We start from the raw sequence: 15,480 nt of genomic DNA on the forward strand, positions 1-15,480 counted from the left end.
CGCAGGTGCGTGGCACGATGAAGAAAACTCGTGCCCTGAGCATCCAGCAGCGGCGTGGAGGAAGGGGCGGAGCCAGCCGAGATGGCGCCGGTGGGTGGGGAATGCAGGGCAGAGTTTGTCGGGCGGGAAAAAGCCCGCCCGATGATACCGGAAGTGGGCGGAGCGCGTCACTGGAAGTAGGCCCCGGGGAAAGCCGGGGCCTAAATTAGAAGCCGGTGACCGCAGAAAAGGTGGTAATCGGCGGTGCGGCGCAAAAAACAGTGCCGGCGCCGCTCGGCTGATAGGCGCGGCAGCCGCCGCAGGAAAGGGGGAGCGCCGATGCCGGCGCCGGAAGTAGGCCCCGGGAAGAGCCGGGGCCTGTATTAGAAGCCGGCGGCCGCTGGAGAGGACCGCGGCCGTGCGTCACCTCCCAAGGTACGGCCGCCGGGGAAAACGGTGCGGCTGCCTGAAGGGGGCCGCGCCGCAAAGATTAAAAGGATGCGGCCGCAGGTGAGGCAGTGCGACTGCCTGTAAAAACGCGGCCGCGGTGGGAGACAGCGCAGTCGGTCATCAAGACCACCACAAAGATAGGGAAGCAATGGGGCCTAAGTGTCGCCCAGTGCTGCGGTGGGTCTGCAGAAAAAGGTGCGGCCGCAGGTTGAGAAGTGTGGCCGCAGAAATAGCGGTGCGGCTGCCAGAAAGGCGCCGCGCTGCTCAGAAGGAAAGCTGCGCAGGAAACGTAGGGAATCCACAGAGCCCCCTAGGAGGAGTAGCGACTGATAGGGAGCACAAATACTCACCTAACTTCCCACGCCGTCGGTACTAACTTTAAAAAAAGTGGAAGGTATTAGACGTCCGTGTAGGCGGTGACGGACGTCCTCGTCTCCTCCGACCGACAGGCTCTGGTGGGTGAGTGGGTGGGGGACGGAGCCAGGACCGGACTTCTGAGCACGCTTGTGTGCTAGGCTCTTGGTCCTGGAGAGGGATCTATGAGGATACGGGGTGGCAGTACACGCCGTACTCATAGTCCATAATGTGGGACTACAGGTGTGACTGTTCACCCTGTATCCCATCCGGAAACCTGAAAGAAAAACGACGCACATTGAGGTAGATAAGGGTCTAATGAAAGACCCGTGTCCACCTCCTACTGACACTAAGCTAAAACTGAAGAGTTTAATGCCAGTCGGTGGGGTGTACACTGCAGAGGAGGAGCTAACTTTTTTATTTGCATAGTGTCAGCCTCCTAGTGGCAGCAGCATACATCCATGGTTCCTGTGTCCCCCAATGAGAGGCGATAAAGAAAAGGGCTGTGTCCGGCTCAGAAGGAGGTACATGGAGGAGACACCATGTTCCCGTCTGTTACTGGGAGACCGGTGCCCTGAAGTGAACCGCAACCCCTAGGACAGGTCAGGCGTGACTTGCGCTGCAGGAGAGGATACGGGAAGGTGACACTTCCTGTGTTCGCCTGTTGTTGATTGGGGGGAGATCGGCCCCTTGAAATGGTTCGTCGCCCCTTCCTTGTAGAAAAAAATAAAAATAAAAATGTAAAAATGAAAAAAAATAAAAATAAAAAAAGTATGGTCTGAATAGTAGACCCCGTGTGCCTCCTACGCACACTAAGCTTGAACTGGTTTTCTCTAGAGCCAGTGGGTGGTGTACACTGCAGAGGAGGAGCTATCTTTTTTGTATTCACTTAGTGTCAGCCTCCTAGTGGCAGCAGCATTCACCCACGGCCCTGTGTCCCCCATTGTGGCGAAGGAGAAACATTATATTAGACTAAAGTTGAATGACTGAGTCAGGTTTTTAGCTGCACGGACCTAAATGTTTATTCTGTTTCCCGAGAAGCATTGGACATTTTTAACATAAATGTCGGATCCTTCTGTTTTCCCAGGAGATGAGCCATTGGCAGAGTTGTCTGGCTGCCACTTACCCCACTCTCCATACATACCACATACAGGCTCCGAACTGAGCAGACAAATGTATGGTGGGGTGGGAAGAGAGAGGGTGGCCAAAAGAGTGTTCGATCAAAAGCTATACGATACATATGGCCGCCTTAAGAGCCAATCGGTAAGAAAGTCATGACAAGAACAGATTTAAGTTTTATCCCAGTCTTAATGTCAACCTCTACTGGAAAAGTTTCTGTGGGAAAAGAAATTAAATAAATTGAGCTTTGTAGTAAAATTACTAAATCAGAAAACAGAAGACCTGATAATCCAGTATCCATGAAAAAGAGTCTTTGAAGCCATTTTGTTCCTGGCGTTACCAGGAAAAACTTTATTAAAAAGAAAAAAAAAAAGTGCAAAATAAAACCTGTGCATTTTTTCCCATCAGCAGCAATGGTGTGGCCTCACATCCACACACATTGTAGATGACTAGATGAGGCCTCAGTGCTAAATGTTCATCCATGGTGTCCCTATCTTTACAAGTCACCGGTGTCTAGTGCGGGCTTCAGCGCTCCTTCTCTGGCCAGTTTATCAGCTTCTTCATTTCCTCCAAATCCAGCGTGGCCGGGAACGTGCATCTGAAGCGACATTATAAAGAGACACAGAAATTACATGTGGGAGCATCTGAGGCTCAAGATGGAAAGTCAACAGGCTACTGTGTGTAGTGTTTATCAGAGTCATACTCACCCATTTCACATCCAACCCCTGCGTGAGCCCGTCTAGCTTTTCAAAGTCTCTCCTATTTATCACCTCTTTCCCCGTGCTCATCTTCCAATCATTCAGCTTCCAGGAATGGATCCACTTAGTGATACCTAATAAAAGCACATATATGAAGGAAGCACTCATACTTTATACATTGGGGCAGAGAGAGGAGAACACCAAGTCTGTAGAGCGCACCAGCATTACCATTTATTGTGTGCATACTGTCTGTGTATAGGACGAGTTTGGTGATATTCTGACTTTTGGCTTGTTCTAATGCTTTACAAGCGGCCTGAAAATAAAGAGGGAAGTGCGGTATTATACTTCTATCCACAATGCAACGACTGCCGTATAAAATTTCCCCATCAGTAGTAAAGAACAATGTATACTACCAGGTACAACCTGTATAGGATTATAGGCTTTTCCATCTGCTCTACTGATACATGTATAACATCGATGCTCACACTGCTACCAATCATGCCATATACCACTGCAGACACTCTGATTAAAGGAAATCTGGCAGCAAAGCAAAAAAATAAAAACGTTTACCTGCAGTCATAGTGGTAATCTGCAGGTAAATACAGCTTTAGGCCATATTCAGACAAGTACATGAAAAATTATCCAATTTTCATGTGTATTCCATCAGTATGTTGACCCTAAGATCTGCTTTTATAAATCAGTGTATCAGTTTATAAATCAAGCGCTGATCACACTCTACAGCTCTCATCTCACAATGTGACAGTGCTGTGAGAGGAGAGCTGTTGTGTGTGAACAGCGGTCATAGAGTGCTCTGCAACTGTCCCAGGTACAAGGACAGTATTCCTTGATGACTGGCATTGATGTACAGCAGCAATTGTAATAATACACAGCCTTGCTCTCCTCACCCTACACAATAATAGCTGGCAGCTAAATCCTAGTGTGACCTTAGACAGGAGTCTTACCATAATCACACAAAGAAAGCCGGTTTTGACATTCTCTGGAGGTCTTTTCTTTTTACCTCTGCATGACGTTGACTAATCATACCACAGATGAAGCTCTGTGCTTTTTAATTCAGATCTTTAGCCATTTCACCATGATGTGGCCAATTTAGTATGCAAGATATTGGGAAAGGTGCTTTCTGACTAGCTTTAACCCGAGCAGCATAAAGATTTACAGACCCAGAAATGTGATTTAAGATGCAGAAATTCACTGTAGGATTTATTGCATTGCTTTAAGTACCTGTATTTCAGCTCGCTGATTAGTCTGCCTTCCTTCAAGTCTTTCTGCCACATTCCTGTTGACAGAACATCAGAATTTGATTAAGAGGTTACACACAAATGGACTTGTATAAGTGACTCTTATAGGAAAAAAAACACCACATGATCTACGGTTTCTGCTGGGGAAGTACCTGATGGACAGCTATTTTGCTGAAGTACATGACTGTGCTGAAACCAAAGTGTGGCACCCACCCATACGCCATTACCCATTTAGAGGAACAGGTTTTTGAGTATTTTTTGCACTTGTTATTTCCTGAAGTTCTTACAAAAGCGATAACCAAAAGCATTATTTTTCCACTGACAAAAAAGTATGAGGACTTGTTTTTTTTGCAGAACGAGCATACCATATATTATTTCTATGTTGTCACTTACTTGCATTATGGTTCATCATTGTATAGGATTTTTCTTTTTAATTATGTATTTTTTGCTTGCTCATATATACTCATAATAAAAATAATTTAAAATACTATGAGGCTACATGCATTTGTCTTGGGCATCTTTTCCCATCATTGTGCCCTTTATGTGACCCCACTGCCTTCTTTTTGGGTGTAATAGGGTGTTTTTTGTGGCATTTGCTATACAATGTTGTACAAAATAGTTGTTATTTTGTATCAATATTAGTCATTGCATTTTTTTTTTTTTTTTCTTAAAGTGAATTATAGGTTTATCTAGGAGTATTTTGAAAATTGACAGTATTTTATTGATATGGACCAGTCAGTCCAATTACGGACATGAGTTGTTTTTGTGGGACTAGTTGTAGTTTTGAATTGCACCATTCAAGTTACCATGTACTGCAATACGTGAAAAGTAATCCAAGTGGGATGAATGGGTGAAAGAAAAAAAAAAAAAAAAAACTTCCATGGTTTTTAGGGGATTCTGCTTTCAGATGGGAGGCCCCGGACCGCGACGCCCATCGGACCGGACCGCCCCGGGGGAGTATAATCCAACCTCTTTTTCTCATCTTTCAGGATACATCGGGGGCTTATCTACAGCATTACAGAATGCTGTAGATGAGCCCCTGATGCCGGTGGGCTTAGCTCACCTTCGATTTTGGGGGTGACAGGTTGCCTTTAAGATATGAAAAAAATATTCAAAATATTAGGAAACTATTTTTAACCCCTTCACGACATGAGCTGTACATGTCGTGTCTCCCCTTTTGAGGTGGGCAAGCCCACATATTTTCCAGCATATGTCCACTGTTTTGAACAGCTGACATGTGCCTCTAACAGCTGCGAGTGGAATCACGATCCACCCACGGCTGTTAGCTTGTTAACCTTAGTCAGGCTACATAATTTTACAACGTTAACAGGCTGCAGAGGTACAATTGTACCTTCATATATATTTTATTGAAATTTGGCCAATAGATTCTGGACCAAAACTGCAGAGATGTCACGAAATTTCAGCCCTCTACGGCTTTTCGAAAAAAAAAAAAAAAAAGTTATTGCAATTTTAAAACGAATAGTTAAAATTGTACCTACTCAGCCGGACAAAGGCTAATTGCCGCTGTCAGTCTCTCTAGGAAGCGCGCCGGAAATCCCGCCTATCGGTGACCCTGTCACATGATCACGGGTCACCGATGGGTTGGCATGACAACCAGAGGTCTCCAACACAGCTCTATGGTTGTCACCACTGGATTGCTATGAGCGCTGCCCAGTGGTTGGCGCTCAAAGCAAGTGAGCATTTCTGCTACACACAGGCGATCGAATCATCGCTTGTGTGTAGCAGAGGCAATCTGACAACTGCAGCTTCTAGTCACCCCCTGACGAAGGAATCTTTCCGAAACGAGTCAGGGTGTGCGCAATATCGGGACTTGGCGGCCCTAAGAAGGTACATTACCCTTATTTCTCACTCCTCTTGATTTTTTTGCACTGGGCACTTTATGTGTGGTATTGTATGTCTTTAGATTACCTGGCATATATTGCACTTAATTTGATCACATCCGTTATGTGTCTTCTCTTGCCAACTTGGTCACAATTATTGCACTATGCACTTTAAGCACGGCAATGAATCTTGTTTTTTTATTATATTTTTTGCACACTAAAGGTACCGTCACACTCAGCAACTTTGCAACGAGAACGACAACAATCTGTGACATTGCAGCGTCCTTGATAGCGATCTCGTTGTGTTTGACACGCAGCAGCGATCTGGATCCCCCTGTTATATCGCTGGTCGGAGCTAGAAGTCCAGAACTTTATTTTGTGGCTAGATCGGCGTGCATCGTCATGTTTGACATCAAAAGCAACGACGCCAGCAATGTTTTACATGGAGCGAGAACGATAAGTGAGTCGCCGTTATGTCACTGGATCGCTCCTGCATCGTTCTGGAGCTGCTGTGTTTGACGTCTCTACAGCGACCTAAACAGCGACGCTCCAGCGATCTAGTTTAGGTCGGATCGTTGTCTGTATCGCTGCAGCGTCGCTGAGTGTGACGGTACCTTAATTGTTTGCACTTGGGGCCGTTCCCCCCCCTATTCATTTGGACACATTTCTTTAGGTTATATTATTTGCTTTTTAAATCAGAGGAATTTTGGATGATTTTTTATGTATTTATTCATCATTTTTTAAATCATTTATAGTTGGTAATTTTATTTTATTAGGGTCTGCCATTTTTAACATTCTTTTTTTTAATATATAACTGATTTATTCTTGTGTTTTTTGACCTGACAGGCGCACATTGTCTTTTTTGTACTACTTTTGCCACTATGGTCTAATAAAGATATATTTTTTTATAGATTATTTCCCGTCTTTCTTAGCTATCCAATGTTTTAGGTGGTTTTGGTTGGTTTCTTTATTGAGTGGTATTCACTCTTTTTTTCCCTCACAAAGCACCGGGCCAGTCATTATATACAGTAAATACGTATATATTATATTTGTATGAGTGTATTGGACCGTAAGGTGTTCTGTGGTTCTGATCAAAGGTTAGACTTTGCAGAGACTGGTTCACAAAATCTGAGGATCCCAGCAGTCAGACCCCCAAGTACATGAGAAATTCTAACTTTACTTACAATGGATGGTTTGGACCCCAATAAACGCCAATCCCAGCTCGTGCTTTTAATCTTCCATTACAGGAGCAACAACCATCGGTGTACACAACTGTGGAATCTCCTGGAATAGGAAATAGAATGACAATTATACACTGAATATCAGTAAGGTGATTAGTGTCAAGCTATTAGGACAAAACGGTTTTCTAGAAATTGTATTAAGTGTTCCAAGGACCTATAAAAGTAAAAAAAAAAAAAAAAAACCCGGGAGAACACCAATGAGTGATGTATCCACCCTCTCTCTGGACAGGAAGCCAAAAACAAAATAAATAATAAGTCCCACTTCCTCCTTCAGTGGTTTCCAAGTAGGAGCTGTCCAAATGTACCACCATTAGACAGAAACCTCAACTAGATGCAGGAGGGAGGAGGTGAGCGAGTAGAGGTACAGTCACTGGATTCTGGAAAATCGAGATTATGGATGAGTAATAATTTTTTCCCCATCAGCCATGAAAGGATAACAATGGAAGATACTCTGATAGGAAGGGAACATCCCTTGTAAGATCTTACACAAGAAGTAAAGATCCAAAGAATAACCTAGTCTAATGGGTAGTGCTTAAGGAAGAGAGTCAATGTTTTGATTGAAGAGTCTCTACTACTGCGACCATCTATATAGATCTGGAGCTCAGATGAAAAAAGTACCTGGAACCTCACTGGAGACACCTGGCTCCCTAAAAAATAATTTAACAGGTTATAACAAACTCGACTTTAAACTTTTAACTTGTTAAAAAAAAAAAAAAAGGGGAAAATCTGTATGTTTGATTATCTCCTGGGATTGGGAACGAACAGTGGAGAACAGAACAATTCCAAGCAACCAAGAATCCTGGAGGTCTTCAGCCTAGAGAGGCCAGATCTGGTCTAACTAAAAAAACGAGGGGAAAAAAAAAAAAAAGACCTCTAAAATCATAGTAAAAAGGAGGATGTAATAATGTACTTGATAAACCAGCAACTTATGCTGAACAGTAAAGTTATAGAAGCCTTCCTCCCATTAACCCCTTAATGACAGCCAATACGTCTTTTAACTGACCAGAGATATAAGAGAATAGCCTCCCCATACAGGTGACAATCCAGCATCTGTTGGTTGTACACTATAGCTGACAACTTGCCGTATCAGCCAAGATCAGTGTTTGCACCTCCCAAATCTGGTTAACCCCTTAGATGCTGCTGTCAATAGTGACTGCATCATTATAAATGGTTAACAGACTGTGGGGATTTCCTCTTTATCCAAACTGGTGCCCTCAGATCATGATTTTGTGGTCCTGATATATGCCATGGCAATTCACGACCAGCGGCCTTAGAGTCTGACGGCTGTTGCAACCTGTTCAGAAGTTACCGTCATTTAGGTGGTGAAAAAACACATTTTCATTTCTGTCATGTCACTTTGCATTAATTCCTGTAAAGCACCTGAAGGGTTAATAAACTACCTGACAGCAGTTTTCAATATGTCTAAGGGTGCCGTTTTTAAAATGGTATCATGTTTGTGGGTTTCCCAATATATGGGACCCCTAAAGTCACTTCAAACATGATAGGTCCATAAAAAAATAAATTTTGTAAATTTCCTTGAAAAAATGAAAAATTGCTGCTACATATAACGCCTAAAATGCTAAGAAAGCATTAAGCTACTTACTGGTAGCGGCATTTTTCGGAGGCCCATGACAGCACTACGAGAGAGGGGATCCGCCCTTCAGGAACAGGAAACCTACAGATACAAAAGGGTGGCACCTCTCCCCATGCATCAGTTGTATTTCAGAGCCTGAGAGGACTACCGCGGTTAGTGGCACACAAATATACATTATATACAAAAACAATCCATTATATCGAACTAGATACCACACGTGAGATCTATCTATCTCATTAATTATACTATAGGAAGTGCAACCCCCACGTGAATAGGGAGGGAACTAAGGGTGCTGTCATGGGCCTCCGAAAAATGCCGCTACCAGTAAGTAGCTTAATGCTTTATTCGGACTCCCATGACAGCACTACGAGAGAATTACAGAGATGTAAAACTACCTTAGGGAGGGACTATAGCCTGTAGCACCCTTAACCCGAAGGTGAGGTCAGAAGAGAACCCCAAGTCCAACCTATAGTGCTTGAGAAAGGTGGAAGGGGACGACCACGTAGCTGCCTTACATATCTGGTCGATCGAAACTCCAGATCTTTCCACCCAGGATGTAGCCATGGCCCGGGTGGAATGTGCCCTCAGATTCTGCGGAACTGGACTTCCACCTGCAGTATAAGCCAGAGAGATAGCCTCCCTAATCACTTCGCTAACGTGTACTTTGACACTCTAAGTCCTTTCCTGGAACCTTGGAAGGATAGAAACAACGCATCCTCTCTCTTCCAAGCATCAGTGACTGAGATATATTCTAATAGACATCTCCTAACATCTAATGTATGGAGTAGCTCCTCTTTAGGATTAGAGGGATTAGGGAGAAATGATGGTAGAACTATCTCCTGAGATCTGTGAAAATCTGAGGCTACCTTTGGTAAATAAGCTGGATCCGGTCTGAGGACTACTCTGTCCTGTAGAAACTCTGTATAAGGGGAAAGCCTAGAAAGAGCCTGTATGTCTCCTACCCTACGAGCAGATGTAATTGCCACCAAAAATGCTGTTTTGAGGGATAGTAATTTATGTGAGGCTGAATGTAATGGCTCAAACGGTTCTTTAGTCAAGGCTGAAAGGACTAGGTTGAGATCCCAAGGCATTGACCTATTCCTGTGTATAGGTCTGGATCTACTAGATGCTTTGATGAACCTTGATACCCAATAATTACCAGCAATGTTACAAGAAAATAGGGCCCCTAGGGCTGAGACTTGTACTTTTAGCGTACTTGTGGATAGATTTAGCTCTAGCCCTCTCTGCAGGAATTCTAGAATCTGGTTGATTGGTATACCCTCTTCAATATTAAAATTTGAAGAGGCCAGAAACTTCCTCCAAGTTCTAGAGTAGATCTTAGTTGTTATGTTTTTCCTACTCTTCATAAGGGTATCAATTAGATTTGGAGAAAAACCCCTGTTTTTTAACAGTGACCTCTCAAAAACCATGCCGTCAAATGGAGACCCTTCACTTGTGGATGGTTGATCGGACCTTGATGAAGTAGGTCCGGAATATCCGGAAGTACCCAGGGGTCTTTCACAGACATGGTCCTGAGCCAGGAAAACCAAGCCCTTCTGGGCCAGAACGGAGCGATCAGTATGATTCTCGCTTGATCCTCCCTTATCTTTCTGACCACCAGAGGCAATAGGTTTAGCGGGGGGAACGCATATGCCAACCGGAAATCCCATCTGATCAGGAAGGCATCCACTGCCAGCGGATATTCCCTGGGATTCAAGGAACAGAATTTTTTTGTTTTTCTGTTGTCCTTGGTGGCAAATAAGTCCACCTCTGGATGACCCCACATGCGGACAATCTGGTTGAAGATTTGTGTGTTCAGAGACCATTCTCCTTGTCTTAAGGTGTTTCGACTTAGAAAGTCTGCTCTTATATTCTCCTTCCCTTTTATATGTACTGCTGTTAAAGATAGAAAATGGTTTTCTGCTATCTGGAGCAGGCGATCCGCTATTTCCATCAGGGACTCGGAGCGTATTCCACCTTGGTGATTCACGTAGGCCACTGCCACCTGGTTGTCGGAGAGGATTTTGACATGGTGACCCTGTAGATATACGAGGAGTTCCTTAATTGAGAATTCAATTGCCATCAACTCCTTCTGATTGGAAGAGGCTGATATTTGGGGGTCCCATAGACCCTGAACTACAACGTCACCCATGTGTGCCCCCCACCCCGTGGGGCTGGCGTCCGTTGTGATTACCCGAGTCACCGGTGTCACCCAGGGAACTCCTGCTGACAGATTGTCTTCCTCTAGCCACCATCTAAGAGATGCAAGAACCACTGGACTCAATGTCATCTGACCCTGCAAGGAACCCTGTAAGGCTCTATCATAACGCAGTACGTCAAACTGTAAAGGCCTGGAGTGGAACTGGGCCCAACGGACGGCGGGAATACAGGAAGTTAGGGAACCTAACCAAGACATAGCCTGTCTAAGGGTCATGGTTGGTTTATTAATTGCTTTTAACACCTGTTGTTGGATATGAAATAGTTTATCAGGTGGAAGACAGCATTGTTGGGACTCGGAATTTAACAGCAGCCCTAGGAATCTCTGGGTTTTTAGGGGTCGTAATCGGGATTTTTCATAATTTATGATCCAGCCCAGATGTTCTAGTTTAGATATAGCTGTTTTTACCTGAGCAAGGCAATGGTCTGCTGAGTTTCCAACTATCAGGAAATCATCCAGATAGGGGATAATGAGGATATCGGATTCACGTAAGTGTGCCATGACCTCCGCAACTACTTTAGTAAATACCCGGGGAGATGCTGAGAGGCTGAAGGGAAGGGCTCTAAATTGAAAATGGCGAACAATACCTCCCATAGACCCCGCCACACGTAGAAACCTCTGGAAGTTTCCATGGATAGGAACAGGATAGTATGCATCCTTTAAGTCCACAACTACCATGAAGCAGTGTTTAACCCCTTAGTGACCGAGCCAAATTTTTTAAATCTGACCAGTGTCACTTTATGTGGTAATAACGCTGCAACACTTCAAAAAATCCCAGTGATTTTGAGATTGTTTTTTCGTGACACATTATACTTTATGATACTATATGATGGAATATAGGCTGAACTGGATGGACAAATGTCTTTTTTCGGCCTTACTAACTATGTTACTATGTTACTATGTTATAATGGTAAATTTTGTTCAACATTGTTTGTGTTTATTTATAAAAAATATCAAAAATTTGAGAAAAATGTTAAAAAATTAGCAATTTTCTAAATTTGAATGATTATCCCTTTAATCCAGATGGTCATACAACAGCAAACCATTAATAAATAACATTTCCCACATGTCTGCTTTACATCAGCACCATTTGTAAAATGTTATTTTATTTTGTTAGCATTTTAGGAGGTTTAAAAATGTAGCAGCAATTTTTCACTTTTTCAAAGAAATTTACAAAATTTATTTTTTTAGGGACTTATCCATGTTTGAAGTGACTTTAGGGGTCTCATATATTGGGAAACCCGCAAACGTGATACCATTTTAAAAACAGCACCCCTAATCATATTGAAAACTGCTGTCAGGTAGTTTATTAACCCTTCAGGTGCTTTACAGGAATTAATGCAAAGTGGTATGACAGAAATGAAAATGTGTATTTTTACCACCTAAATGTTGCTAACTTCTAAACAGATTACTACAGCCTTCAGACTCTAAGGCAGCTATCTGGTCATGAATTGCCATGGCAAACATCAGGACAACAAAATCATGATCTGAGGGCACCAATTGTGACAAAGAAGAAGCCCCCACACACTGTTAACCATTTATAATGATGTAGTCACTATTGACAGCAGCATCTAAGGGGTTAAACAGATTTAGATGGTGCAAATACTGATCGTGACTGGTACAGCAAGTTGTCAGCTATAGTGTACAGCCGACAGCTGCTGGATTGTCATCTGTATGGGGAGGCTATTCTCTTATATCTCAGGTCAGTTAAAAGACGTATTGGCGGTCATTAAGGGGTTAAACAACATCTTTATTGCAGAGCTGATTGACTCCATTTTAAATGTGGTATTAACCAGGTATTCATTAAGGGATTTAAGATTAATAATAGTCCTAAATGACTTGTCTGGTTTTTGAATCAGAAAAAGAGGAGAGTAGAATCCTCTTCCTCTCTCTGACTCCGGGACCTCAATCAGCACATTTTTAAAGGCATAATTTCATGACCTCTGCCTCTAAAGCCATCTGCTCAATAGTGGAGGAACGTAAGGGGGTTAGCATAAATTTATCCCGAGGCCAGTGAATAAATTCCAGTTTCAGACCAACCGATATAATACCTCGGACCCAGTCACTATTTGTGATGTTAGTCCATGCGGAAGAGAAGGCTGACAATCTCCCTCCCACAGGGATTGCTAGTCATTGGTCTGGTTTCTTACGTTCTTTTGAGGAACGGCGAAACATGTAACCCGTACCTCTCCTGCGTCTATCCTCCCATCTAAAATTATCTCTAGAGGGTGAGGATGCGCGCTTTCTTCCACGACCAAATCTCCTTCTGTTGAATGGACGCCGGTAAGAGGCTGATGACAGATTAGGGAATTTCTTCTTATCATCCCCAGCCTTTTCAAGCAGCTCATCCAAGGTTGGCCCAAAGAGATATTCCCCTTTACATGGGATAGCGCATAACTTGGATCTTGACTGAATATCCCCCGACCAACACTTCAACCATAAGGCTCTACGAGCTGCGTTGGAGAATCCTGCTGCTCTGGCCGCCATTCTGACCGAATCCACCGACGCGTCCGACAGGAAAGCCGCAGCATCCTGAATCACTGGAAGCGCACTTAGAATTGAACTTCTGGAAGCGCCTTCTTTAAGCTGGGATTCCAACTGTTGCAGCCAGACCATTAGGGACCTGGCCGTACATGTCGCAGCCACTGCCGGTCTCAAGGATCCGGCTGCCATCTCCCAGGTACCTTTAACCCCTTCATGACCCAGCCTATTTTGACCTTAAAGACCTTGCCGTTTTTTGCAATTCTGACCAGTGTCCCTTTATGAGGTAATAACTCAGGAACGCTTCAACGGATCCTAGCGGTTCTGAGATTGTTTTTTCGTGACATATTGGGCTTCATGTTAGTGGTAAATTTAGGTCAATAAATTCTGCGTTTATTTGTGATAAAAACGGAAATTTGGCGAAAAATTTTGAAAATTTCGCAATTTTCACATTTTGAATTTTTATTCTGTTAAACCAGAGAGATATGTGACACAAAATAGTTAATAAATAACATTTCCCACATGTTTACTTTACATCAGCACAATTTTGGAAACAAAATTTTTTTTTGTTAGGAAGTTATAAGGGTTAAAATTTGACCAGCGATTTGTCATTTTTACAACGAAATTTACAAAACCATTTTTTTTAGGGACCACCTCACATTTGAAGTCAGTTTGAGGGGTCTATATGGCTGAAAATACCCAAAAGTGACACCATTCTAAAAACTGCACCCCTCAAGGTACTCAAAACCACATTCAAGAAGTTTATTAACCCTTCAGGTGCTTCACAGCAGCAGAAGCAACATGGAAGGAAAAAATGAACATTTAAATTTTTAGTCACAAAAATTATCTTTTAGCAACAATTTTTTTATTTTCCCAATGGTAAAAGGAGAAACAGAACCACGAAAGTTGTCCAATTTGTCCTGAGTACGCTGATACCTCATATGTGGGGGTAAACCACTGTTTGGGCGCACGGCAGGGCTTGGAAGGGAAGGAGCGCCATTTGACTTTTTGAATGAAAAATTGGCTCCACTCTTTAGCGGACACCATGTCACGTTTGGAGAGCCCCCGTGTGCCTAAAAATTGGAGCTCCCCCACAAGTGACCCCATTTTGGAAACTAGACCCCCCAAGGAACTTATCTAGATGCATATTGAGCACTTTGAACCCCCAGGTGCTTCACAGAAGTTTATAACGCAGAGACATGAAAATAAAAAATAATTTTTCTTTCCTCAAAAATTATTTTTTAGCCTGGAATTTCCTATTTTGCCAAGGGTAATAGGAGAAATTGGACGCCAAATGTTGTTGTCCAGTTTGTCCTGAGTACGCTGATACCCCATATGTGGGGGTAAACCACTGTTTTGGCGCACGGCAGGGCTCGGAAGGGAAGGCACGCCATTTGGCTTTTTAAATGGATGTGGTGAGCACTTTGAACCCCCAAGTGCTTCACAGACGTTTACAACGCAGAGCCGTGAAAATAAAAAATCATTTTTCTTTCCTCAAAAATGATGTTTTAGCAAGCAATTTGTTATTTTCACAAGGGTAACAGGAGAAATTGGACCCCAATAATTGTTGAGCAGTTTATCCTGAGTATGCTGGTACCCCATATGTGGGGGTAAACCAATGTTTGGGCACACGTCGGAGCTCAGAAGTGAGGGAGCACCATTTGATTTTTTGAATACAAGATTGGCTGGAATCAATGGTGGCGCCATGTTGCGTTTGGAGACCCCTGATGTACCTAAACAGTGGAAACCCCTCAATTCTACCTCCAACACTAACCCCAACACACCCCTAACCCTAATCCCAACTGTAGCCATAACCCTAATCACAACCCTAACCACAACCCTAATTCCAACCCTAACCCTAAGGCTATGTGCCCACGTTGCGGATTCGTGTGAGATTTCTCTGCACCATTTTTTAAAAATCCGCGGGTAAAAGGCACTGCGTTTTACCTGTGGATTTACCGCGGATTTCCAGTGTTTTTTGTGCGGATTTCACCTGCGGATTCCTATTGAGGAACAGGTGTAAAACGCTGCGGAATCCGCATAAAGAATTGACATGCTACGGAAAATACAACGCAGCGTTTCCGCGCTGTATTTTCTGCACCATGGGCACATCGGATTTGGTTTTCCATAGGTTTACATGGTACTGTAAACCTGATGGAAAACTGCTACGAATCCGCAGCGGCCAATCCGCTGCGGATCCGCAGCCAAATCCGCACCGTGTGCACACAGCCTAATTCTAAAGGTATGTG

General features: G+C 43.4%; 1 protein-coding gene across 2 annotated transcripts in view; it reads right to left on the reverse strand.

The window, feature by feature from the left end:
- Window positions 1–2,220: 2,220 nt before the first annotated feature.
- The window catches only part of LOC138638605 (ribonuclease H1-like), a 49,524-nt gene continuing 36,264 nt past the window's right edge, over window positions 2,221–15,480 (reverse strand). For both annotated transcript variants that reach the window (XM_069728046.1, XM_069728047.1), the window contains exons 5-9: window positions 6,882–6,981; window positions 3,840–3,894; window positions 2,829–2,913; window positions 2,610–2,734; window positions 2,221–2,500 (exon numbers count right to left, since the gene is read on the reverse strand). In XM_069728046.1, coding sequence (XP_069584147.1) covers window positions 2,399–2,500; window positions 2,610–2,734; window positions 2,829–2,913; window positions 3,840–3,894; window positions 6,882–6,981 — 467 coding nt within the window. In that variant the 3' untranslated portion in view covers window positions 2,221–2,398. The remainder of the gene's footprint in view (window positions 2,501–2,609; window positions 2,735–2,828; window positions 2,914–3,839; window positions 3,895–6,881; window positions 6,982–15,480) is intronic.

The sequence above is a fragment of the Ranitomeya imitator genome, chromosome 5 (genome assembly GCF_032444005.1).
Source record: "Ranitomeya imitator isolate aRanImi1 chromosome 5, aRanImi1.pri, whole genome shotgun sequence".
NCBI lineage: Eukaryota > Metazoa > Chordata > Amphibia > Anura > Dendrobatidae > Ranitomeya > Ranitomeya imitator.